Raw genomic sequence first — 26,292 nt, forward strand, 5'->3', positions numbered from 1 at the left:
TCTCTTTCCATTCGCGACTGGCCCCAAGGATGGGGAACCGGTTTCCACGCTCTCGGGACACGTCGAGCCTCTCGCGTTCGCGCATCGTCGATTATCATATTAAATGGACCGGAGTGTTTGCGGTCATTGGGTTGAGAAGGGAATGCGACTGTTCCCATTCGCCCTCCCCTCGAGCCCCTCTTCCTTGACAGCGTTCGGTTTGTATTTAGTCGTCTCCCTCCTAGAAGACTCCCTTTAATTTACGGGAAGTCGGGTCCAGCGTTGCCATATACTGGGACAAAGTATCTTCCAATTGCGTTAGGGTACGTGTCCACTTCAGAGTAAAACTATCGCGAGTTGCGATCGAGGGTACTCTCAGATAGTGTATTCATCTTGAATATTTACTCTCAGATACTCTAAATGCAGTGTATGATAGTAAATACACTATCTGAGAGTACTCTCGAGAGCAACTCGCGATAGTTTTACTCTCAAGTGGAGAGTCTACCCTTGTAGAGTAGAATAGTGAGAGTAGCGCAGATAAGGAAGTCAAATACTGAGGCACCCCCAGTGTTCTACTCTATGATGTTGTTGGAAGACATTTTGTCCTGTCATATGGTAACAGTGGTCCCAAGTTTGCGTGATTAAAGGAAATTTTTGGTATCATATGCCAGGACATGTCTTCCAGTGACATCGTAAAGTAGAAGTGAAGGTACCTCACAGTATTTGATTGCAGTCCCTATAGCATCTCCACTTTTTTATTTTATGATGTTATTGGAAGACATTTTGTCCCTGCATATGGCAATCCTATTCGGTGCACGCGAGCCATTGTTAAAATTCATATGAGGACGATGCCGAGGGACGATCCGCAAATACGCCTCGCATCTGGTATTCGACGCTGTTTGCGCGAAGGACTCGTCGTCGGCAAACATTAATTAAGTTAATCAAATATCGATGAATAAATAGTGACGGTTATTAATGGCGCGTTTCACCTGTAACACCGCGCTGTCAGTAAAACTTTCGTCACGGCCGATGTGTGTCCACAGTTATTGAATTCTGAACGCGGCGCCAAGTTTTCGATTTCACTTTGGCATTTTTCGAGCCGGCTGACCTTGCCGTTTTCGGTTAGCAAGCCCAAATTTGGAGGGCGAACCATTGGAAAGGAGCTTCTCAAGATGGACTGCAGTGATACTGAAATTACGTTTTAATTGGATGGACAATCAGTCAATATATACGAGAAACACAAAAATTGAAAAATGGTATAACCTTGTGTTATTATTCTTCTTGTTAAGTGGACTCTACCTTAATTTGAATTGACTTGTTATGCATATCTAACCCTAGAACGATCCTAGAGTCACCAGCATGCACTTAAAGTAACTTAAAAATGCTCCAATGTTAAGTCGAAAAATAGATTGTCGTTTTAGTGCTAGCAATGAGAGGTTTCCACGAACCCAATATTAAACTTTCTTTTATCCACCACCCTAAATGGTTCGCCCTACGACGACAAACATAATTACTCGCAGAAGTTCCAATAACATCAGAAACGGGAAGAACGTAAGTGTGAATTAACGTAAGTCGAGCTCTAACTGCATTGCAACTGTCGAAACACGGGACAGAATAACAAAGGAACCCCGTGGCTCCATTATTTCACCGCCTCGGACGTTATTATTATTACTGTCACCGCGTAGGGAAAATTCTCATTGTATCGGGAAAGAGACATGTGGCCCTGTGACTCTAATGCACCTTTCTCCCAGAAAGTACACGCCAATATTTCTCCAGCCTCGCTTTCATCTTCGACGGACCTTTTGATATCGAGCGATCGATCCTCGGATGACAGGGATTGAAACGAACCCATTGTCCTTTGAATATCTCCGGCTTTATCGATGGTTACCTATTTTGCATTCGATATCTCGCGTGCAACCGTGCGGTTCAAAGCTGTCGATGAAGAGCGCCCGCCTCGGATGACTTTTTTTCGCGTGGAAAAGGGAGGAGCGTTTGAAGGGTTGAAAAAAGAATGGCACAGCTCGATGAAATGATCTTCATTGAGAGCAAAGATAGGCCACGAGGACGCTCCAAGAGAGCTATCTCGAAATCAGTTAGGTACAGTTTGACAAAGTTACTTTTGTCCATCACACTTGTCGATTGTTATCCATTATTGGCACTTTATCAACTGGTTCACTGCTACACTGTCACAGACGTTCTACTAATCTATCGTGCAGCAGATGATTCATCTGTGGGAATCTAGAAATAAAACAATCGATAAGTCCTCAAAAATGAATAAAAATCGACGAAGGTGACCTTTCAATCGAAACTAGATTTGTCAAACTGTAGCTGAGTCCCTCTGCCTGTGAAAGGATCTGCGAGAATATTCCTCCCATTCATTAGCATAAGCTACGTAACTGTGAATAACGGATGATAACCAGCCAGCGAGGCCTCGGAGTTTTCTAAATGCGAAACCGATTATACTCTCAACTGTTCCTTGTGATCGTGTCGTATGGGGACCCAGCAGAGTAATAAACGTGACTGATAAATGGTTATCAAACTAATGAGCGTATCGTACTTTATCCGAGAGGGTCGATAAGATTCGCCGCAGGTAAGCGTTTCCTTGAATAATTACCAGCCAAAAAAGTAAAAGGTCCAGGGTGTTGGGTAACCTTGGACGTGTCCATCGTCGGTTTTCGCGCGACTTCAAAGCCGAGCCGATGGATTATTGCCTAATAAACTTATTCGTTATGAGCAGAGGAGTGTGGATTAAGTTTCGAACTTTAAAGGCCTATAGATTCTCGGGATACAAATACTTTGTAATGGAAACAGGGATTTGTGGATGATTCCTGAGATGTCCATTAATGGGAGTACAGACTTTGGTCAATGACAAATACAGTAGACGAGATGTGGAGAATAGTAAATTATTATTGGGTAATTAATGTGGCGATTTTTAGTGGGCCATTTAGAATTGATCAGGAAACAGTTAAGGGCCGAAATTATTGATACTATACTACTTAATCCTGAGTTACAAATGGGTTTTGTGGAAAAGAAGAGGTTTAGAAGTTTGAGAAGAGCTAGAAGAGCTTCAAACTTTAAGCTACGAAAATGTAGTTTCAACCTGAAACCACTGGACCACAAAGGGTTAAAGTTTTCAATCTCAATACTGTTTTATAGATTCATGTCTTCTTAAACTCTCATTCTTAAGTGAAAATTATTTCCTGATGCCTTTCGTTTTTTTCTGAAAATATAAATTCTGGGTCAAAAGTGACCCTGCCTCCACTATGGCTGCACATGAATATAAAACAGTCCACTGCTCAAAGGTTAATACCTCAACTCAAATTACGAAAATGTGACCTGTGTGACTTTGCCTTACAACCACAGACAAAAGAGTAAAAAACTCTCAGACAGTACCATCGAAAGATCAGCAAAAATCACACTGAATCTAAAACGAAGGAACGTTCCGTCCAAGGGTGAAGATCCCCGACAACGTGTCAATTCCGTCCTCGCAATTAGGCAGTTCCAGGGATGGCGTGTGCTGGATTACAAATAATTCCCGCGCGGTTTCCAAACACGGGGAAACGAGCGTAGAGGCCGAGTACAATCGGCATTTGTTCGACCACTCTTCGTCGCACCCATTGTGGATAATTCGCGTCCCTGTCCGCGGCGTTGCACGGCCGATTTGTCGGGATCCCATGCAGCGGCGCGTGTAGCCGGGGCTCAGCATCGAGGAGGATCCAGTCAGATTTGAATGATAATCGGACGGATGCGATTGATTTATGAATACAGGAATGGCCGGTGCTTACTAGCCGAGATTAATCTTCATTACACGACATTATCCCGTCTGGCTGCGTCGACCGTAGGGGTCAGTCCCTCGCGAGCGTCGCTGTAGGTAAACGCGTCGATGATGACGGTCCGCTGACCTTCCTCTGCTTTCGGTGAAACTGCCTCCCACGCGCGGCTACTTCGATTTTAAGTCTGTGGAACTCTGTCATCAACCATGGGAGATCTCTTTCTTTCTGGGGCAAATGACAGCGTGCTGTCTTCATTCGCTGTTGTTGCGAGAACCTGAGTAATGAGAGTATTCAGGGGACTGTGGGGAAGAAATTGAAGGAGCAATTAAATATTATAAGGAGTAATTAGGTACCTACTCCATACAATGATTCTTGCTTTTTAATGGATAATCAGATGCCGCCTGGTTTTCAAATTAATTTGCTCTTGCTCGCAAGAATGAGGAGCATCGTGGAATCAGGGGAGGGTTTTTAGACAGATCCTCGCAGTCTGAGAAAGAGACGCGTCGCAAATGGAGACCGTATCGAGTTTCTTCGCCGACAGCTCTCGGCACCTGTGCTTCCCGCGCCGTCGACACGCGAGGAAAAGGAGCAAGTCCAGGGATAGGGGAGGCGGGCCGAGTTGATTCACGGGGAAAAGTAGAGGCTGGGGGATTTAAATTTTAAAGCCTCGGGGCGTTCTTTTCACGGGCCAACTTGCTCGAGCTTTCGAGGATTTTTATTCCGCCAAGTGTCATAATAATGGCGGAAGAGCCGCTCTGCCGCTCGATAATGAAACCCTCTTCGTGCACACGCGCGCACACGCTCGGCTTGATCAGCACTCGTAAAAAGGGACGTCGCTTTTGCAGAGATCGATGCGACCCTAGTGGATACAGACGAACGAGTTCTTTCTTTCTGTATTCGTTCACTCGTACTTTGCTTTCATCCGTGAATCGCGTGACCAGTATAGTAATTAACGCTCGGACTCATACAAGAAACCATAAGCGCGGGGTTTCGGAAGCCTTCGAAGATGTGGAGTTGGGTAAATAACTCGGACCAACACGATTGCTCGAAACCTATATGATTGCTCTAGCACATAAAGGTTACAAAGTTAGAAAACTGTATCATATTCACTTTTTTGATAAAAAGGCTTGTATTACTTATTTTATAGTTTTAAGTTACACAAGATTTAGGGGATGAAAATTTTCAAAAATTAACTAGCTATACTTAATAAGCGCAACTGCTCTCATAGCTAAGGATTTAATTTTAGGAAAGATTCAAAATTCCTTCTCAGGGTCCAGCTAACTTCTCTGACTTTGTGAACAACTATGCATTACCTTTTATCATTCATTAAACTGATCTGTGTCTCCAATCACAGCATAGAACATTTTCACGCCGTCCCACTCATTTAGTTACGTCGATTACAGTAATTTAGGAGGCTCGTTAGTTCTGTCAAAGAAGTCTAGTGAACGCAAACGAGCAATCTCTATTCAGAGTAGGCGCGCGCCAAGGCAAAATCTACGTTCGACTGGATCGAAGATCCGTGCCAAGGGACAGCGAGCTGAGCATCTTCGGGACATAACCCCGTGATAATTATCTGCCATGGAAAGTTCTTTTCTGGCCGTGCGATTCGAAAGTCTCGCGACAGGCTGTCGCGGTCTGTCAACCTTCCATGACAAGCCACGAAGGACTCGAACGGTTCTATCCTCCCAGGTTTCTCTTCTCCCCGTCGAATACCGACTGAAATCGTCCCAGATCCGTGGTGCCCTTTGGCCTCCACCTACCGCTGATATAAACGGTGAGTCACGTCGCCAGATCCACGGAAGGATACAGTGGTACGAGACCAACGCGAATCGGGAGCGGGACCAACTCGAAGAGGACACTTGGCTCGATGAAAAACGTGCCTTCCAGACCTAGCTCAGCGATACTGCTTTTTTACCCAGGTCAGCCTTCCCCGAATCCTACTCGGTGGGAAGCGAGAGGCTCGCTGATGAATCGCCTCGAGGAATCACCTAATACAGGATTCAGCAAGAAGCTCTTCGGATAACCCCTCGCGTTTCTAAATAATTCATCCAGCGGTCCAGAGGCGACGCGTGGAGGCAACTCGCTGAGGCTAGCTGAATCGAAGCAAATGCCTTTAACTGGCCCGTATAACGAAGTTATTGACCGGGCTGACCTCGAGACCGCCGGTCATCCGTTTCGTATTTCTTTCATGGCTGCTTTCATATGGGGACTGCCGAGCGCTGACGTGCGAAGAAAAGTTTCTTGGAGGTTTTGGTTGGGCAAGTGTTATGTCTACTGCCAGCGGAGTAAACAAATGTAACGAGAGAATGTATTTGTAGAGAGGAATACTGATGTTAGAGGAAGGTAAGAGATTCCTGAAATGTGGCGTCAATATATGCAGAACTAATACCAATTCTAACTCTTTTTGTAGAAACCTTCATAAAAAAGACGACTTCAGTAAGTAAACGACCTAGAACTCTAATTATGAGGTCTCAGAAACTGGGGATACTATTTTATGACACTAGTTTTAAAACTAAAGTTAGTGTTTAGGTATAGGAACATGGTCAACTACAGGAATATTTTACCTTAATAATACAAGTATCTTTCCTTTAAAGACCACCCTCCAAGTGATCCAACCATCCCTCCTCAACTTGCTGCACATGCAAGTTTCAATCCTTCAACTAACTGTACAAAACAGAGAGCTACTGATTCCACAAATCCATCCACTCTAATCTCATCAACTTTCCAATCCTTCTGAACCCAAATTCTTCCTCATATCTCCGCAGCTAAAACTCCTACTCAAGTCCACGTCCTGCACAAGAAACAACTTGACCCATTTCAAGCAACTAAATAATCACCCAAGCGAAGTTACCATTGCGTTCCTAGCCTCCCAGCCGATTCCCCGTCGAAGCATCGAGCGAAACGCCGCGACTCGAACCTGGTCTGCTCAGAGAAGCGGACAAGGGTCTTCAGAGGCCGAGATTCCAAGGAAAATCCGCCGGAGGAGGAAGGGATCGAGGTCGAGCCGAGCGTCCGGCCCTTCTTGTGGCCGGATTGCCCTTATCGGGCAATTAAGAACGAGGAAGGAGTCGGTGGACAGCGGCGCAAAGGGACAAGGAACGATAAAGGTGACGTTGCACCTAACCGCGCGGCATCTGCCCTAGGAAGGTTAAACAGCTGGTCAGAAAGAGGCAGGGCAAGGCGCGCCGCGGAGAGGGAAGGGCACGAATGAACGGAGAGAAAGAGGGAGACGGAAAAGGGCAGGGTGGAGGGGCAGAATAAATAAAGACAGAGTGAGGAGGCGAGAGGAGAAGAGTCTAGGTCCCGACGGTTCGTAGCCCGAAGTGAGGATAAAGAGAGAAATATGGCGAGCCGTCTGGGGAGGGACAGAGAGAGGGAGGGATAAAGATGGAGAAGGCAGAAAGGGAGGCGAGTGGAGGGCTGCATGGAAAGGGGCGATAAAGGCATGGAAAAGGAGCTGGCAACGTCGCTCGGTCGATAGAAGAGTGAGACCTGCGAGGCGCGGCAACGTCGCGACCCGTCTGCTTTAATACAGTGGCTCTCATACAGTCGCCCTATCATCCCTTGCTGGCTGTCCACGTTGAACGTCTAACAGAGTCACTGGGACGCTACGATCTTGATCGATTAAGGAAACACAGAGTTCATGACCTAAGTCTCTTATAAGTTCCTGTACCTGGTTCAGAGTTTAGTCCTGTGTCTTAACTGTTGGCTGAGAACCTCTGGTTTCTGTGCTATCCTGCGGGCACCGCGTTACCCCACGTCGCATAGTTTTAACGAAAAATTTACTCCCCCCACTGTACGGTGTTTTTCGCCAACTATCGCTGGACGAGCGTTCCTCTCGGAACGAGCGATCTAGCGATTTCACGCGTTTCGACCACGCTCCCGGAAACATCTGTTCGCTGTCGCCCCTCGTCCGACGGCGAGCCTCGCGATAAAACATTAATTTAGTGGAAACCGCTGAAGCATCGGACGAGAGGGACTTTCCTGGATGTGTATGTATACCACAAAGGTGAGGCATTTATTGGCACGAGTCGTTGAAGACCTGCTAAAGCGAGAGAGCCTGATTTTTCGATGTGGCTGAGGAGATTTGAATGGGACAATTGAAGCTTTAGTAGTTGGAGAAGCCAAGTTGATTTATTTCGTTTTCTATGAAATTTTTAAGTGTATCGCCAGATCATGTGGGTTAGATTCTTGAAAGTCAAAAAATGTACGTGTATCATTAGTGAAAAATTTAATACCTCAGGATCAAAAGGGGTCATCCATTAAATATCAATCACTTTATTCGTCTATTTCAATCAAGCTGAATTTCAAAACATGCACTCCACTCCAGTATAAACCAGTTTGGAGATTTAAGAGATTCGTGCAATAAACAGAAGAATATGCATTACTTAAACCCTCGCCTTATAACGACTCAGACAGGTGGTAGAGCCACCACCACTATACAAATAAAATTCCAGTATTTCATATTATACGACCTAATAACATTACCGAACAAAATAAAACAGAAGAAATTGAAGATCCTTTCTAATTGATCTTTCAACAAGTATTCACTCACTAAGTTAATTAATATCTACCTTCTATCACCGCTTAAGTTACCTTTCACTCCATCCAAAGAAAAATCGTAAAGGAGCACCAAAGAAAATCCTTCTACACTCATCAATCCCATGATAATTTATCCCATAGGGGGGCAAAGTTATAATTGGCGAATGCTGGCTCTGGAGCGTCTTTGAAGGAGGCTCGTTTTACCTACTGATCCGCTATTCCGTTTCACGGGAACGCAGACGGAGTAGCACGCGACTAAATCACACGTGACGCAAATTGGCACGGCGCTTTGATCGGCTGAACGCTCGCTCGCGAGTTGTCACGGGTGCACGTGCATCCGGGGATTTTGTTTGGTAATTTAATCTACTCCCCCTCCTCCGCGCCTCGTATTCCGCGACCAATGGAAATTAACGTGTAAATAAATCCGCTGGCAGCGGGAGATGCACGCGTTGTGGGTGGCAGAGCGCGGTATTATAAATACCTGACAGAGCAGCGTATCGCGAATGTATCACTGTCGCTGTGAACTCGAATTTTAACTCGGGACTCTTCTATTTTCACACCAATCGTGAAACAGGACTCTGCGTTCGAGGCTCCCCAATCGAAAACGTCCACTCGCAGCGATTGACGAGGCAGGACTCGAAGACCTTCGTCACAATGTTGAGCAATAGTTGCAATTACCCCCAACACTGTTGCCAACGAGTGGATCGTCGTAAATAATCATTTCCTCGGGAATGGGAGATACCTGGGAGGGAAAGGGCGAGCAGAAGGCTGCGCACAGGAAACGCGTAATTCCAAATAAGTTCCGCAGGTGCACAAGACTGTGACGCGTAAAAACAAAAGTCGTCGCGAACCTACACGCGCGATGAGTAAGAACTTGCTAAGTTTTCCAGTCTTTATGGTTACGAAAGTAACAGGTATAATCATTGATTAAATGGAGAACAAAGTTTTTGTACACAGAGGTTTAATGATTACCGAGATTTTCTAAGGAATTCTAAATTATCTAATTTTGGACTTACAGAAGAAATATCATTCGAATTTTCTCATCCTCTAGATCAAGGTTTCTCTACCTTTCTTAGCTTGTGGTTGTTTTCTGAACATTAGCCACCCCTGTGGCTTCCACCCCTTTTCTTTTTTCCTACCCTCATTTTTTCTTATTCTCGTTTTCTTACTCATCCCCATTTTATCCTATTCTTATTTTTTCTAACCCCATTTTCTTTCTTATCCCCATCCTTCTGTTCTTCACGTGGCTCCAAAAATTCGGTATCAGGACCCCTAGAGGGTCAAAGGCCCCCAGTGAGAAACACTGCTCTGGAGACATACACTACCGTGTTCAAGTATTTGGACACTCCCATCACAAGGAATGCATGAAATACTTACACTGTCTTATTTATACTAACTGATATTAAATGTTACTTTCGTCGCTCTTCTAAATCTTATATACTAATCTGAGACGAAATTCGTAGCAAAAATTCATGTGTCCAAGTACTCATGCACCATAGTGTGTACTATCACAGTATAGTGTACCAACACAGTAGCTTCCCACTATCTAACATTTTCGACCGAAAAATGAACAGAAATACAACTCACAGTTGCTCGAGGAAGTCAAGATTAGCCTACCCACCGAGAGCTCGCGAAAGAAAATAATTCGCGCTTCTCCCAGGTCACATGTATTTCAGCCTCCAAGGAGCAGGTCGTCGCACCGCGACCCTACAGCTAACGGTACGCGTAATCGAAAATAGCCTCGGTGACGTCACGGATGCCAGTGATAAAACGTAATGACACCGACGAGCCTTTCGCCGATCGATCGATCTTGGAGCTCTCCGCTGCCACGGCAAAGGCCGCGGGCCCTCGTTCGATCTCACGCGGGATCAGAATGACGACGGAGAAGCGCGACGCCTCTAGGATCAGCCGCGCAGTTACTCAAAGTCAACGTCGATACCCGAAGGGGGAAAAAAAACGGCGCAACACCTGCGCACAATTTATAGGAATCTCCGTGCGGCATCATTCTCACGCTGCTTCCACCGAGACTGCATTACGCTTTATTTTCTATCGAGAGATCGAAGGGGTGGCTTCTTCGTCTTTGGAGGTTGACAGGAGGAATGCTTGGGGAAGAATGTGGGATCGACCTAGTTGCGAGTTTGTGATAGAAAATACATGGGATGTGTGGAGGGTGTACGCAGTCTTAGAGAGACTATGAAAATATGCAATTGCTAGGAAGTCTAGGAAGCAAGGAATTTCCCTTTGTGATTTTTCTTAATGGAGTATCCTGTCGATATGGGGTCACTGATCGCTGGCGATTTTACAATGTGAGGCACATTTAGCAAGTTAACAAATATAACGAGACTATAACGAGGCAATGCTGTACAGTTATATATTAAAAGTAAGCTAAAATATACGTGGATCATTTCTATTCTGAATGAAAATAATTTTCTTTAATTCTAAGCTTTTCAAGTCTCAAATTACAGTAGAATATTTGACACGAATGATCTCTCGAACTTCGAACCAAAAATGTCTTAAGTGTAATTGCAAAAGTCTGTTCCTTCAGACAGCCAGCAAACAGCCCAAAAATAAAACCACCAGGTCTTTCCCTTCCTTTTAAGATTCAAGAAGCGACTACACTGAAGAGGTCTTTGGGTATCACCCCAGTGCTTTCGCGATATTCTCAAAAAGTAGTCCGTCTAGTGCTTTCGAGGATCAATGAAGCAGAAGCAAGTACGTTCCAAAAACGAGAGAAAAAGATTAGGTACAAGGAGCAGAGAGTCTAGACGTGGCTTTTCCGATACTCGAACACTCGGCAGCGCGTGTAACTGACATTTTTCAGAATACTGAATATACTCGTTGCAGAAACGCATCGACTGATAATTAACATTTGCTTCATCTCTAATACACCCAGCTGGGGAATCGGAAGACCATCTATCTTCCTCTGCCTGACAATGAATTTCTAATTGCCAGATAATAACGTTTAATCGACTTGTTTACGGGAAAGGTTGAGCAAAAGAAACGAGCCTGGTGTATGGAAGGAATCCCGTCCAAGTTGCTTATTAATGTCACGCGTTGCGACACGCGGGGTCTACATTTTCCTGCGTGAAATTCACTATCTCTGCAAGAGTAAAGATAATCGAGAACTGAAGAAAATCGATCGTCTGTATCGCCAGACATTCCGAATTACCGAACACTGCACAGCTTTTAATCTTTTTATTACGAAAATAAAGTATGTATCTCTCTCTACAAAATTCATGAAACATGAAATAATTTAGTGTTAATAACATTGCTTGCTAAGAGGAGAAACATAAACCTTTAAATAGCATTTTTAAAGGCGGTGCAAATTAAAGATTTCTGTGTAATAATTATCCTGATTAATACGGTAAGGTTGTCGATGATGTAGGTTCTTGCTGATTTCTATGACTTTTAAATACGCTGGTGAAGAAAATTATGGTATAGGATCATGATCTTTTTTTAAATTATAGCTTGAATTCTTGACTGTAAGATGCTATGCCTTAATTTTAAATTTAGTGCACCTCTACTACCGTGCCGTTTTAAATCTGAAGGCATATTTATCGTATTAAAAATTCCAAAAGTTTCACGAAATGTACAGACTTCCTAGAATTTTTTTCGAGGGTGGCGTTTACGGGAGCATAAAATTCGATCCTTCCCCTTTAATTTAAAAAAAAGATCGTGTCGCTGCGATTTTTTTTCGCAAAGTTACAGCACATCAAAGTAAAGCTTGCATTTTGATAGCACATGAAGTAATGCCAACATATGGCAAAAACGCAAGGGTTACTTTGAAGTCCTGTAACTTCGCGAGAAAAAATCATAGCGACTTGATCTTTTTTTTAAATCAAAGAGGAAAGTCCCAACTTTATGCTACTGCAAACGATATCCTACAAAAAAATTTTAACGAGTCCCCGCATGTTGCTAAACTTTGCAATTTGCCGTATTGAAAATTGCCAACTTTGACGGGATACACAGACTTGGAAAAATTTTTATCGGAGGTACCGTTTACGGGAGCATAAAATTGGAACCTTCCCTTTTAACTTAAAAAAAGAATCAAGTCGCTGCGATTTTTTTTCGAGAAGTTACAGCATGTCAAAGTAACCCTTGCATTTTTGTGATGTATTGGTGCCGCCATCCTATTTCCCTTCGATTTTTTTCTACCTTGCAGCTCGTGTCTGACCAAGGCAAACCTGTTCCACTGTGTCACCAGCAGGTCAATTTCCCCTCGTTTCCTTCTTTGTGTGAGCAGTACCTGCCAGTCAGGAGAGACGGGAAACTTCGGGTCGAAACTAGACTCGAGGCGGGCAAAGCTAGCTGAATAATTCAAAGAAAGAAATCTTCAACTCCCGCGAACCAACCCCCTCTAGCGCAAGCTGTAATAAGGGTAAACTTGTCCCAGTGAAGGGACCCACTAAGCTCCAAGGATCTCCGTCTTTCTAACCACCGCTAGTTTTCCATCGCCCCTTTTATTCGTCGTTTATCCAGATCAAGTGTCGTTTGCTTTAAGAGGGCGATACCGAGCGCGTACTCGCGACGTGCAACACGAGGGCGATCGATAACGCCTGCTGCTTTCGTGAACGTTGCAATTTCACCTGCGACGATAGCGGCGAGACCCTTTCCGTGGCACACGAACGCGTCCCTGAAAAATTAGAATTTCCTCTTGCCTGCAACCTGCAACCAGCCCAGAAATTACACCGTCGCGGAACGTCTCATGAATCTTCGCGGGCCTCGTAATGGCTGACTTGCTTAGATTCTCGGATAAAAATGTGCCTAATCGGGGCGAAAGGCCGCATAAATCGTCCGTGGCCTCGCTGGATTTCGACGAAGGCTTGCGAAATATCGAGGCTCAGGAGCTACTGTAGAAGATTTTTAACCATTGTTATTGCACGTGGAATTCTTTTCGTGCTGGAGGTTGATGAAACGAATCATAAATTTCGAAAAAGGAGAAGGTATGTCAGGGGAAGGGATCGGTGACTTTTATATGGATGATATTTTGTATTTTTAAGTGGGCTATTTTTTCTAAAGAAGAAAATACTCCAACCTTGCTCTCTGGTTCTATTTTCAAGGGAAAATATTGAGGACGCGAGAATATATCAGAAAAGGAATGGAAAAGAGTAAGAATAGGTAAGCTACAATTGACTGGCAAGAAATGACGCATTAAACAACAAAACCTTATAAATGTTAATAGTAATGCTAGAAGCTGTCTAGTAAAAGGTCAACGCTATCTCGATACAAGTCTGGCTTGCAAACCCTATTTATAGGATCAATAAGGTTACATGTACCTAAAAATTAAACAAAAATTGTATACCCAAAAACAACTAGAAAAAATATACTCAACAAAATTAACTCCACACTACCTGAAAATTTTACAATATTACTAAAAAGAAACATACAATTCCCTCCTTCCTCAAGGACCAGATTATCCCCATGGAATCTTGCTTTAGCACTTATTCTTAAGCCTCAGTGAAACGAAATTAATAAAAACCGCCACTGAATTAAGTGTTCCAAGAAAAAATTGCGAAATTGGCAGGTGTCCACTGTCGCAGCGTTAATTGAATATTCACCATGCTTATCATGCAATCGGTACGAATAACGCCTAATATGCCTGATAAATTGCTGTGCCTGATGATACACTGTTGCCGTGGATCGAGGCCCCGACAAGTCGTTCATTTTTAACAAGGAAATAACAACTTCTGTCGGCGGATGGCCACGGCGACACGATATTCACCTTCTGCATTTTTCAGCACGTCGGCATCGAGGAATCGCATTATGCTCGACGAATTCGATTACTCGAGCCTGTTTCGCGAGGGGTGGGCATTATCGCAATTTCACGTCGAGGCGGCAGGTGAGCTGACAAATCGAGCATTCTATATTCAAAAGTCACGGGGGGATCAATAGCAACAATGGGGTGAAAAATTCGTCGAATTCTATATTTTCCTCGAGACGATTGTAGAAGCTTAGAAAGAAATTGCCGATAGCTTGGAGCTTCGCAGAGCTTTTAAGCCACGGCCAGTTGCCAGCTCAGCTGCCTGAAATGGTTTACCGTGGAACGGGTCAGCGAAATCCTCCTATCTCGTTTTTTCTACTCTTTGGTTATTTTTACGCGGCCATGCGTAGTGGGATTTTATACTGTGGATAGAATAATTCCCTAACACACGTAGAATTTTTGAAAAATATCGGTCAGCTACATCCTCGACGGAGGAACTGTTTGAAGAATCGCGAAACGAGATACTTGCTGAGGGATTTAAAGCTTTTAATACACGCGTGAAGCATTTAAATTGCTTTCTTCTGTAGATGATACGAGCGATGAAAGGTAATAGAGCTTCTAGATTTATATTTCTCCTCCAAAACCTCCAATTTTAAACCAATTTTCAATTTTAAATGAAGTATCTTCAGAGTTTGAACACATTGCCCCAAAAAATCCTCTCTGCGTTACAAATGTCAAAACAGTCTCCGCATTAGCATTGTCCCACCGTTTCGCAGACACATTTAGCACGAATATTGTTTACAGAGCGCAGAAGCAGTCGACATTAAATATTCCAGTCACAGGCGGAAAAGACAGGACCAGGACCACTCCAGTTTTCAAGTCCGGTTGGGAAGAACTGTTGCCCGCGCGAGTTCACTGTCCGCAGCAGCAGGAGGTCGTGGCACGGAGACGAAGAAATCTGTCGACAGCAGCCAGCGGGCGCAGCAGGCGTCGTCGACTTAGTTTTTTGGGTTAGAATGAAGACGAGCGTCGCGGCATGGGAGCATCGAATTTTCATGGGTGACCAGGATGGTTCAAGGGAACCGAGTCTCGTGTTTGCCTGACAGAAAACACTGGGGACACTTGAGAGATAACGTTCGATCCAGAAGGAATAAAAACCGATACAAACGAGCGATACTTTGATGCACGATTTCGTTTCGATCATATGTTTTTCTTCGTTTCCTTAATTACAAGCAACGAAGACAGACATTTGATCGTAACGAGATTGTATGTGGAAATATCACTCGTGTGCACTGGAACTGATTCTTGGATAATGGACAAAGAGTCAGAGGAAACCGAAGACCACTAGCAGGAGATTAAAACATTTGAAGTACAGTCACGTTGCTGATACGATCAGCGAATACGACACAATGTTGGCTGTATGCTAATCAGCAACATTACACTGCCATTGTACCAACACCTGTTCGGCATCAAATTTCGTGGCGCGAGGTGACGACGAAATGTTTCTATTTTGCTGTCACAAGCGGACAGGGGTGTAGCCAGACAGAGGGGCTTGTAATGAACTGACGTCTGTCACGGAAGGGTTCCGTAGAAACCAAATTGCACTCAGTTATGCGCTATTAAATCCTTCTTCTTGAATTTCCTATGCGAGAATTGGCCCCAGCTCTATCGTTGCCAGAGGAATTATCGATTCAAAATGGAATTAAGAAACGATGTTGCTCGATTAATTGAAAGGCATGAAGGAGACGGAACGGGGGTTAATAACAGAGGAAGTTGCATCTCGCTCTCGTTGCCTTTACTCTTTCATCCCTAGCGGAAGTATCGATCCCCTGTCGGATAGACAGAACGAAAAAATCGCGGATGACGTTTTGATACTGAACAATGAAAATCACTTACCCTCCAGGAAAGACGAATTAATTCTGTTTTCTCTAAATGAGAAAGGTTGTTAAAAGAAGAGAAACTCATGATTAGATTAAAAAATCGAAGAATATGCAAGAGGATTGGTAAGGTCTTTGGGAAGGAAAATTCAAGGGAATAATAGTTACCTAAAGTTACCTTAGAAATGAGATGTTTGCGTCATATAAACTTCTGGCTCTTTCCAAGAAATACAGAAACCTTTCCCTTAAAATCGAGGGTAGAATAAATCCAATGCCCATAATACAGAACTGAAGTTCAAAGCTTCAATCTCAAGAAGGAAAAACACACTAAGACATCATAATTTTCAGGAATATCTGATAACATTATCATCTAGGGCAAGGTACTCGAAAGAATATTTTTTTGTGTCATTCACCCAGCAAATAAGCGATAGATATGTGACCCACGGTGCTTGGCCTAACACCCCCAGATTTAAACCCCACAGTTGAACCGCAGTAGTCAAATACAGCACCTTAATCACCAAACTGAAATCCTCAAAAGCCTCTCCAAAGGAAGCCGCGATAATGAAAGGGTAGCACAGGCCCCCAGAGTATTCTGCAGTCGAAGCAAGCTATTCAAGGCTCACCTTGTTTCCATGCCAGGCACCGCAAGAAGCCCGCCGCGCTGTAAGCTGCAGGCGTAGGGCGAGGAGTACCTCGTCGCGAAGGGCACAGGGTGTCTTCGATGGTTGCCCTGGAACTGTCTGCGTCGCTGACGCCGAAGATGGTAATAGTGGTGGCGGTGGTGGTGCTGGAACGGAAGCTGGACCCTGTGGATCGCGCCCAGCACCCTCCAGCAGAGGACATACGGGACCGCGAAGTCAGGCTTGACCTGCACCAGGGGGAGCAGGCGGTACTCGACTCCACGTGGATGGAAGGATCGGCAGCTATCCTCGCTCGATCCGTGCACCAGACGACCCTCTCTGCGGAGGACGTTGTAGTCGCGCCAGCAAAGGTCACGGGGTAACATGTCACGGGGACACCCCTGCCAACCTAGAACTACCGTCCCCTGTCGCGTCCCGACATCTCGCTGACGCGTCCTGCCGCTCGGGGAATCCTCGACGAAGCTCGAGAAGCTCGAGCAGCGCTCGTGGGAAGGCTTCTCGGCAAATCGGAGCGGAAGAAACCTCGAGAGCCACTCGACTTCTTATCCGAGCCTCTGGGGTCCGTTGACCAGTGACAGTCCAAGTGCTTCGCGAACCGCCACGTGCAGAACCGACGCGCACTCGACTCGCTGTATCGAAGGGGCTCGCGGTTGCTTCTCTAAGCTTCCGTGGAATCGTTCAGGGACACTGTACCCGATCAGGGAACCGACTCCACGAGCACGTACCCCTCGCCCCCGACGACACGGGCCACCCTCGACGCCGAGGACTCCATCCTGAATGGGACACTCTGGTTCTCCCGATTTTTGCGCCGCGACGCAGGCTGAAGAGGGCGTCGAGAGGTGCCCGGCGACACTCCCTTCGCGGCACGACACTCCGACCTTACATCGACTCGCACACGAGCGGAGCCGAGCGGGTCGAACGAACCCAACGAACGAACGGACGTGGAACGAAAGCCGGGAGAGGAAGGAACGCAGCCCCCGAGGAGGATCCGCGGCGCGCCACGAATTTCAAACTGGCCTGCGCGCGCGCACCTCCACGCGAGAACCGCGCGGCCAAGGCGAGGCTGCGCGCAAAAAGAAGCATCGACGACGGACACTGCCCGCGAGAACCGTCGACGACGAGTCGGGGCTCGTTAACCACGAGCAAATCACGCGGCAAATGGTCTATTTCTCGCTTGCGCGCTTCCTTTACCTGATCTATTCAACCTTGGAGATTCGTTTTTTGGAGGGAAAATGGTTTAGGGAGAGATGGTACTTGTTGAGGGGATCTTGGGTGTTGATTAAGAGGGGCTTGGAAAGAGGAACATATGAGCAATGAAGCTTTTGGTCTAGGTAGAGTAGTGACACTTTGGGATCTTTGGACAGTAGATTATGATACTCTCTAATGACACTGTCATATTTGTTGAGACTCTTTTCTATAGTGAATTGTCGTTGGTGTTGCAAGCGAACAATTTTTGTGTGTGTATATCCTAGTTCTGTGATCTTCAAAGAGATAAAGAATATAAAATAGTATATAGAAAATGCAGTTTCAGTATATTAGTGAGAATTTAAAGTAGGTATATTGTATTCGAAGTAAAACTGTTCTAAGAGCAGAAAGTAATTACGAAGTTCTGAAAATTAGTATAAAATAATACCTTTCGACATGAAAATTTTGACCATCAGGGCGTCAAAGATTTACATAACCGAGAATATTTTTACCTGTCCAGTAATTCAGTTTTCTTGTCCCGAAGTGTTTACAACTCGTGCTCCCTCAGACACCACTTAGCAACGTCTAAATGTCAGCCCAGAAATCGTGCGGAGCTGCTAATATCTTGCGCTATCAACGGTCAGCTGAGAACTTAGCGTCATCTTCGTGACTACCAGTAATTGCTCGAGTGTTCGAGATAGCAAAGGTGAGAGAGTCAGGCCCTCTATTCTTTTTTATCGTCTTCGCGTTTTACCACATCGCGCTCGATGCTATTATGGTTTCGTCGATTCTCTCCTAATAGACATCGATTGCTAACATCGGCAAGACCTAGAGTACCATCGACGATGAATTTCGTGATAATTTTCTATCGACGCGCAATTAGGCGATGGAGGATCGCTAATGATCGTGGAATTTTAATCGACCACTTGTCGACTCCTTTTCGTGGCATCTGAGGTGAGAATGTAATGCTGTTGCACCTGCTGCACAGTGTTTCTCTCATAAGTGAACGTTTGGGAGAGAATTCATGGATTCTTCAGGCACGCGATTTTTAACCAAAGTACCTTAACTCTTTTTTAGCCCCTTTGACTTGAACTTTCGTGTTCAAAACTGAGTTCAATGGAACGTACTTCGTTAAAAATGATTCTGGAATGAATTATGGTTTTCAAATGCAATTTTGAATGTTGCATGCAAAGTAGAAAATCTGAAGAATCCAGAGAATCTTATTAACAGTTCAATGTGCTAGAACTTGTAAATTATCCACTTCAGATGTGTTCGACTAGTCCATTACTCGAAACACTATGTCGAGCTGAAATCTCGCCGAGGGGTTGGAGGGAAGGGTCGCGTGGGTCGTTTACACCTGCCCCTCTCGACCCCTCCATGTGCTACTTGTACAGGTGCTGGGTGACGCCGTCACGAATCACTGCCCGTCGTGACTAGTTTATAACGATGAGATTTACGAGCCTGTCTTTCTGGGATCTGCACGTGAAACAGCATTACAATACCTGCTGCTCTCACGCGTCAACCTTGTAACTCCGAGGCTGATAAGGAACTGTAGCGTTCCGATTATCCTTGAATCGAGTCGAAAATCGATAAGAAGCTTCCCCGAATATTAGGGCGAAGGAAAGTGGCGGAAAGAGAAGGTGATTGTCCCGAAGAGGCCTCGAGGCGACCTTCATCGGAGGCGATCGATCCTCGTTTATGAAACACCAGGAATTTGTTCTCTCGTTGGTTATTGACAACAGGCTATCACGGTCTGCCAGGGCAGCGCATAATCACCCGTTACACCAGCGACTAATTGTTAACGAGGAGATCGCAGTGGCTGATAGCTAACTTGTGCTCCTCACGATCATTGGTACCCTTTCAGCGTGTCGTAAGAGGAGCGAAGAGGCTGAAGACATGCAACACGAGCTGTTTTCAATTATTTGCCGCGGCGAAGTCGAGCCTCGCTAATTATAGGGAGCGTCTGTACCAGCTGGTAAATAAACTTCCACGTTTAGTCTTGTTAGCAATGTCTTCAGGAATATTGCGAGCAGAGTTGCCATGCAGATTTCCTTTTTAGGTATAGTGAAGGAAATTGAGAGGTGTGGGAAGGATTTACAGCTGTCCTATTGTATTCTCTTACTAATGTCTTGCTTGTGCTTATGGTCCAGATCTACTACGAATACACTCTAAGCAAACCACCTGAGTATTAGACTCAGACACGATAGCATAATTTGTGACTTTCACTTATTAATACAGAAAACACCCCTCCATCGGTGAGTAATATTAAGATTTTTTGTTACACAATTACATTGCGATAATAATTCGTATGTAGGAAATTTGTATGGCAACCCTAGTTGCAAAGGATTTATTTTCACGAATGCATCGGTTGCTTAATAACAAAAAGCGTGAATGTGATGAGCTAAGTCGAGATCCCATATTTCTCACGTTCAAACCAACTTCCTGAAAAGGCTTCCTAAGGTACTTCAGTCACGGCAAAGGAAATTATTAATGTGCTCTTCAGGGCGTTGGTAATGCGTTAATATGCGATCTTCAGATAACCGTGGACACCGTGAGTTCTTTAATTATGGACGGGATATCAAAGCGCCTGGGCAAGGAAATCTTTCAGTAACCGCGCGCAGGGACGATAGCTGGCACGAGGCTTTGAGAGCCACTCGTTAAATATCGATACGCCAGATAACGTGAACGCAAAGCGATAGGATCAAACATCAGCGTTTCCATGTGCTCGGTTAGAGGCATGCACTAGAATTCTATAGCAACAGCGGTAATACGATAATGTTTTGCGATGGTAACTCGCTCTAATATACACACTCGCCAACTTTGCAGCCCCACTGCTTGTTCTCTTATCAATATTCAAGGGAATCGGAAGACTCTCTATGCACAAAGTTGTGCAATTTACATTTGCCTGGAGGCAAGATATTTTTCTTCGTCGTAAATCGGGGTATTAACGATTGCGTGCAATTACACTACCAGCAAAGGTAGTGTAAAGACTTTTGTGGAGTTGCGAATGGTAGACTGCCACTATCGAGGGTCTTTCACCTTTGGTGGGGATTAGGTTTGTAGAAAAGTGCTGGGAATAATTCAGTTATTTTAAGTTTAGAATAGGTATAAATATTAATTATTCACTAGCATCGAATTGGAACTGTCAGACCGAAATATTTATTTGCTGCAAAATAATCAATAGCTATCGATAATGAATATAAATGTTTTATTATTATTTTTAAAGTGTTTTGCTCCCTGCAAATATTGTTACAATCCTGCATACTAGAATCACAAATAATCTGAAACCCAGATTTTCTAAAACATTTCATTGAGTATTCTATTCGATTTTGATCCTCAACATTCTCAACTGAGAAGGAAACCTTTTTCTGCAAGTCTAAAACAGCTGCTGCCTGATCGTGCAAAGTCGAACAGAAACGTACAACGTCGAGCAATATCACGCGACCACGATCAACGAAGAAAGGGATGCAGAAATCTGCATGCCCAACGTCGCAGAGGTACGTGATGTCCTTACGAACAGGCTTCTGTACTTGTCTGACATTGGAAAGCATGCATCCTGGACGAGGTAAAACCTCTGTAGAAGCGCAAACACGCCCCGAAGAATACGAAAGTGGGGGACCTGAGGGGCCCATCCTGAGCCGAATTCGACGAATTTCGAGTTGCCAGCCATAAACATTAATTCCTTAGAGACGCTAGAGTGACTCAGGATCTTATTCACATGTATCCAAAACATTAATTAATTCTGAATTATATATTTCCAATTTCTAGATTTAACTTTCATTCTGCTCCCTCAATTCTACTGCAAAAAGTTAGATATCTTAAAAAAAGAACTACGTAAAGGAACTCCGTCATTAGGACACACTACTATAAGTCAGAGAAACATAGTGATGAGTTGAATTAAAAAGTTCCACAACACAAAAAAGTCAACCATGCCTGAAATTTTCTCATTCACTGGAACAAATTACTACAACTCTGGACGATATTATGATGAGCGCAATATAAAGTTTCGAAACTCAAAAAGGGGGCCTGGGGTGGAAGGTTTAATCGTGCCCTCGACGGCCCTGGGCGCCCCGACGCATCGTACTTCGCCCAAGGGTGGCTCGGGCCGTCGAAACTACCCTCGCGCGACCATTGGCTCCCCCGCTCGCATGCGCCGCTTCAATCTACTCCTATTGATCCACCACCACCCTCCCTCTGCCCCTGTACCCCTACGACGCTTCTGTGTCTCCCATCCCCTCTTTTTCCCCATCTTTCACCCTCGTCGCGCACATCCCCCTCGCGGCAAGGACACTCGCACGCAAGATTCACCGAGATACGAGGTGGATCCTCGCTACTGCTGCTTCACCGACTGTCTTTTCAACCCTGCTTCATTCTTTTTAGGCGCCTGCAGAGCATCGAGCGTCCTCGTGCTCGCTGCACCCCTGAAAGAATGGGTTCTTCGACTCCTCCAAGCGTCTGGCCCGATTCTCGCGACGGATTCTGACCTGTGCTGCTTCGAAAGAGGCCACTGGGTACTAGGTTGCTTCAATTAGGAAGATAGAGCTACTGGTGTGGAGAGTTTCAAGAGGAATATCTTGTCTAAGTTCTGGCTAAATCCTGACTAAGTCATAAGTCTCAACTAAGTCCTGACTAACACGGATAAGTGGAACATTTTGGGTATGATAGAGCCTTGATGGGTGGAAAATGTGAACTTGTGTGTTGTAAGTTTAGAACTCTGAGTTAGACATCAATTATATTAGATTAATTATTTGAATACCAAGGTGGGGTTATTCTAGGATCCTCATACTATTTTTCATGAATTTTCCCGAATATTTAAATCTGAAACTTAGCAATTTTTCAACGATTTTTAAGCTGAAATAAGTGATGTACACTACATGTGCAATTCAAGGAATTTTTACCCATGTAAAGCAACTTAATGTTACACTTATTCCTGCTCCTTAGTATTAAGTAAAACATGGAGATAAAATTTGGGGTTAGAGATAAGTTAAAGCTACAAGAATAAATTAAGCACGGTCTTCAAACTCAAGCAGACGCAAGATCAATATCACTAGACAAAGATACAGCGTAGAAAGACAATCGAAGAACTCACGTTACAAAGAACAGCCCAATCGAGGCTTGGAAGGAACTTCGCTTTGAACATTTCCAGTCAAGGTTTAAGTTCGAACGAAGGTGTCCTTTTTCTCCTTAAACTGTCCGTCGTTAAAGGCAAATGAAATCACAATTTCCTTCAGGGAAAGTCTTTCACCCCTTCTCGCGACGACGACTGAACCCTCCTGTAATTATTTCAGCTCCGCGAGGATCCAATTTCCACTGGCGGTAATATCGATTAAAGTCGCCTCGCGAGCAAACGGAGGAAAGGAAATCGCGGTGGCTCCCCTCCCTTCGATTTTTCTTCTCATGCATTTACGCGACCCTCCGAAACAGCCACCCTAGAGCGCAGTAGACAGAGAAAAAACGAGGAAGCCCCAGTTCGATCAGAACGACGTCGTGACTCGTTCCCGCGACGAGAGAATCCTCTCGGGGTTCGAGGGCCTCTCGTCGTCCTCGTTTTCGTCAGTGTTCCGCGCCTCGGCACTTTTTGCATGCAAATTGGAGTTAAAACAGCAGCGAGAGCTGCCGCTAATTTTGGACGCTGGGGCTTCGTTCGATGAAAGATTTATGAAAAGGGACGAGGGACGTTGCGAGAGCACCCCGAGCTGTTTGCGTCTCCTGCGTTTGCCCAGGTCATTTTCACCCTGAAATTCCGTGGCCTCGGTCGCTCTTAATGATTTACAAGAACGTAAATCAGTGGATCCGAGGCGTTTCTTGGTTGGCTGTATATTGTATGCATGGCTGAATTACCTAAGTCTACCTTGGATCTGAACTGAGGGATGTCTCTATACATGCTATAGGAGAAGTGTTTATTTTCTATGCATGTTCTTCTAATCGTTGTACTAATACTGAATATTTTATTTTATGTTTAATAGTTTCTGAGAGCAATCAAGAATTTTAATTTGCATACGTAACTTTAGGTATACATTTCTTAGAAAGTGTTTAAACTAGGCGACAGAAATTTTGTGCAATATTTGATATGCCCTTTTGATCCCACACAGCATCTTCTGATAATTTCTTTCATGTAACAAAAGGTTTACAAGTAATTAACCATGGTGGAATGAAATGACTCACCCTATATTTCAAGATGATGGATAGTGAATTAATTCAGTTTGCTTCGTTCGATTCCAAGATTCATTGGCGAGATTAATCAATCGCTGATAAAGAATGACATTCAAACAGAAATCAGGCAGTTTATCTTCTGACTGGAAAGACTGAATTCTCGGTGAAAAGATTACACACAATAGAATTGAGCAACACAGACCCACAAAACACGGTAGATTGAATATTTCGGAGCAGTTTCATTCACGCAGAAAGTCGAACGCTGTTCCTCCATTAAGAGGAAAGGTACACCGGAAGAAAAATAACGAAGTCGAGAAGAAATTCGCCCTGCCTCCCATTCGTTTCCTTCCCCGCTCTAGCACGAGTAAATTCACCCCCTCGAGCTCCAGCATCCGATGAACGAAAACAGTTTCTGCTTTCACCCTGTTAACTAGAGCAATAAAAATAAGAACACGTTGTTCTACCATTTTCGTTTCCACTCTGGTCTCTCTCTCGATGACGTGTACGCAAAAATCGTGACGAGCAACACTGCCGCGAGGAAAATCGATGGGATGGAGAATGCGTAAATCGGTGTGTGTACTCGACAGTTCACGCGACAGCTGAATATTCCGGAAAAGAGAGAACCGAGTCCAATCCAGACACTGGAAGAAGATAAAAAAAAAGTGAAAATTTAACTCGATTTCCAGAGTTACCGTACGTCCGACGAGAGTTTCCTATTCCACTTCAGATTCCCTGCCCTCCTCGAGCCACCCCTTTCCTCGAAAAACTGCACAGAAACGGCGCAGCTCAAACAAAGGGGACTTCGAGGCCGAAATTATGGGACGTTTTTGACGACTCGCAGCAGATCCAGTCTGCAACGAGCACGTCAGCACGCAAGGGCTTCCCTTATCGAAAATAAGCAACGGGGATGACGGGGGTGGACGAGACAGTGCACAAAGTACTGGCTAGGGTGAGTGGCTCGATGCAAAGTGGCTCTGTCTCTCTTCCTCCTCGAATCCTCCCCTCCAGGCTCCTGTGTCCTCCCTTTTCGAACCATTGTTTCCGTGCTCTCTTTTTCCCCCTTTCCTCGCCCTCCGGGACAGAAAAGCCGAGGGCGACGTCATTTTTCAAAGTGACGGACGCGCGGGATACGTATACATTTCCCGAAGGGCGAACCGCGATAGTATCGTTCGAAACTTCGCTGGAATTTATCCTGGCGATGGTCGTGCAACAGCATTCCATTCGGACATATTTCTCTTGGACCTGGAGACGCGGAGAACTGAATGCATCATCGGGGTGATCGATGGGAGCTAGGAAAATTGAGGAATACACTGGTTCGTACTTCGGTTTCTATGGGAAGAAGAATCGCTGTAACTTGGACCTTTCGGTCCTGACCTGGATGACTGCTGCAACAAGAGGACTATTCATACTTCCACGCACTAGATCTCTTCTTTGACCTACCATTAGCGTAATGATAGGTATGCTTGAGGAGAAATTGCGATTTTTGGTTTTTCAGGAAGCTTTGGGGGAGATTGATTGGTATGTCAATAGTGTGAAATGTGAATTATAGCTGCGTGTAATGTCCCTATTATTTTTTTGTTATTTTCAAATATTTAAATATTTGAATATTCAAGTTTTCAAGTATTCAAATTTTCAAATATTCAAATTTTCAAATTTTCAAATATTCAAATTTTCAAATATTCAAATATTCAAATATTCAAATATTCAAATTTTCAAATATTCAAATTTTCAGATATTCAAATTTTCAAATATTTAAATTTCTCATATCTCACGACAAGAAATACAACCATACAAAGACATCTCTACATACAAAAAAGAAAGCTTCAAAGATTTTATGTGTAAATATAAATATATACTCTCCCTTCCTTTCTGAAGCTCAAACCATTCACACAGTAAAACCCCAAAGTAAAGCAGACATCGTCGTTAAATCCGAGCGCACGAAATTCGAGCCCTCTGTTCGATCCAAGGCGGCCCTAATCGAACGAAAGTCATCCCTCTTTGCTATCCTGTTCCCGCGCAATGACTCGCCGCATTCTCATTTCAGCTGAATAAATAGGTCCGCCTGAAATGCTCCGAACAACGCGTCGCTTCCGCGTGTCCCTCTTTTTATCGTTCCTCTCCGCGTGGCTCGATCGACGGCGCAAGAAGGGTGCACCGTAAAAAACCCGAGCAATTCTGTTCATTAATATAAATGGCGGATCGTGGAAAAAGGAAAGTGCAGGAGGGTTGCTACAGTGGAGAACCAGGCGAAGAGAATCGCCAGCGCGAGGTTTTATGAAAGGGACACGACTGGATCGCGTTCGCAACGCAGCGTTTTTCAGCCATCGACCGGCTGTGCACGCTTCACGTGCGCGGATCGAAACACGCACGCGTAAAAATTCAGCCCGGGGTGAAAGGTCCTCGCGGGGTCGAGAGGGCGAGGGTCAGCTGGCATTCGTCAA

The 26,292-nt window shown here is 44.7% G+C and overlaps 1 protein-coding gene and 1 long non-coding RNA gene across 2 annotated transcripts in view; both read right to left on the reverse strand.

Annotated features, from left to right (window-relative positions):
• LOC143177816 (uncharacterized) overlaps positions 1-26,292 on the reverse strand; it is a 114,132-nt gene that overhangs the window by 32,391 nt on the left and 55,449 nt on the right. The window lies entirely within an intron of this gene.
• Positions 16,217-16,878, reverse strand: LOC143178520 (uncharacterized). The gene is made up of 2 exons (XM_076377244.1): positions 16,509-16,878; positions 16,217-16,464 (listed from the first exon to the last, which is right to left on the reverse strand). Exons 1-2 carry the CDS (start codon positions 16,876-16,878, stop codon positions 16,217-16,219), a joined length of 618 nt encoding a protein of 205 aa, XP_076233359.1.

The sequence above is a fragment of the Calliopsis andreniformis genome, chromosome 4, assembly GCF_051401765.1.
Source record: "Calliopsis andreniformis isolate RMS-2024a chromosome 4, iyCalAndr_principal, whole genome shotgun sequence".
Taxonomy (NCBI): domain Eukaryota; kingdom Metazoa; phylum Arthropoda; class Insecta; order Hymenoptera; family Andrenidae; genus Calliopsis; species Calliopsis andreniformis.

Coding starts and splice junctions, on each gene's coding strand:
- LOC143178520 (XM_076377244.1), bottom strand. CDS start 16,878: ATGTTACCCCGTGACCTTTGCTGGCGCGACTACAACGTCCTCCGCAGA. Junction 16,465..16,508: donor CGGGCTTCTTGCGGTGCCTG/GCATGGAAACAA, acceptor CTTCGACTGCAG/AATACTCTGGGGGCCTGTGC.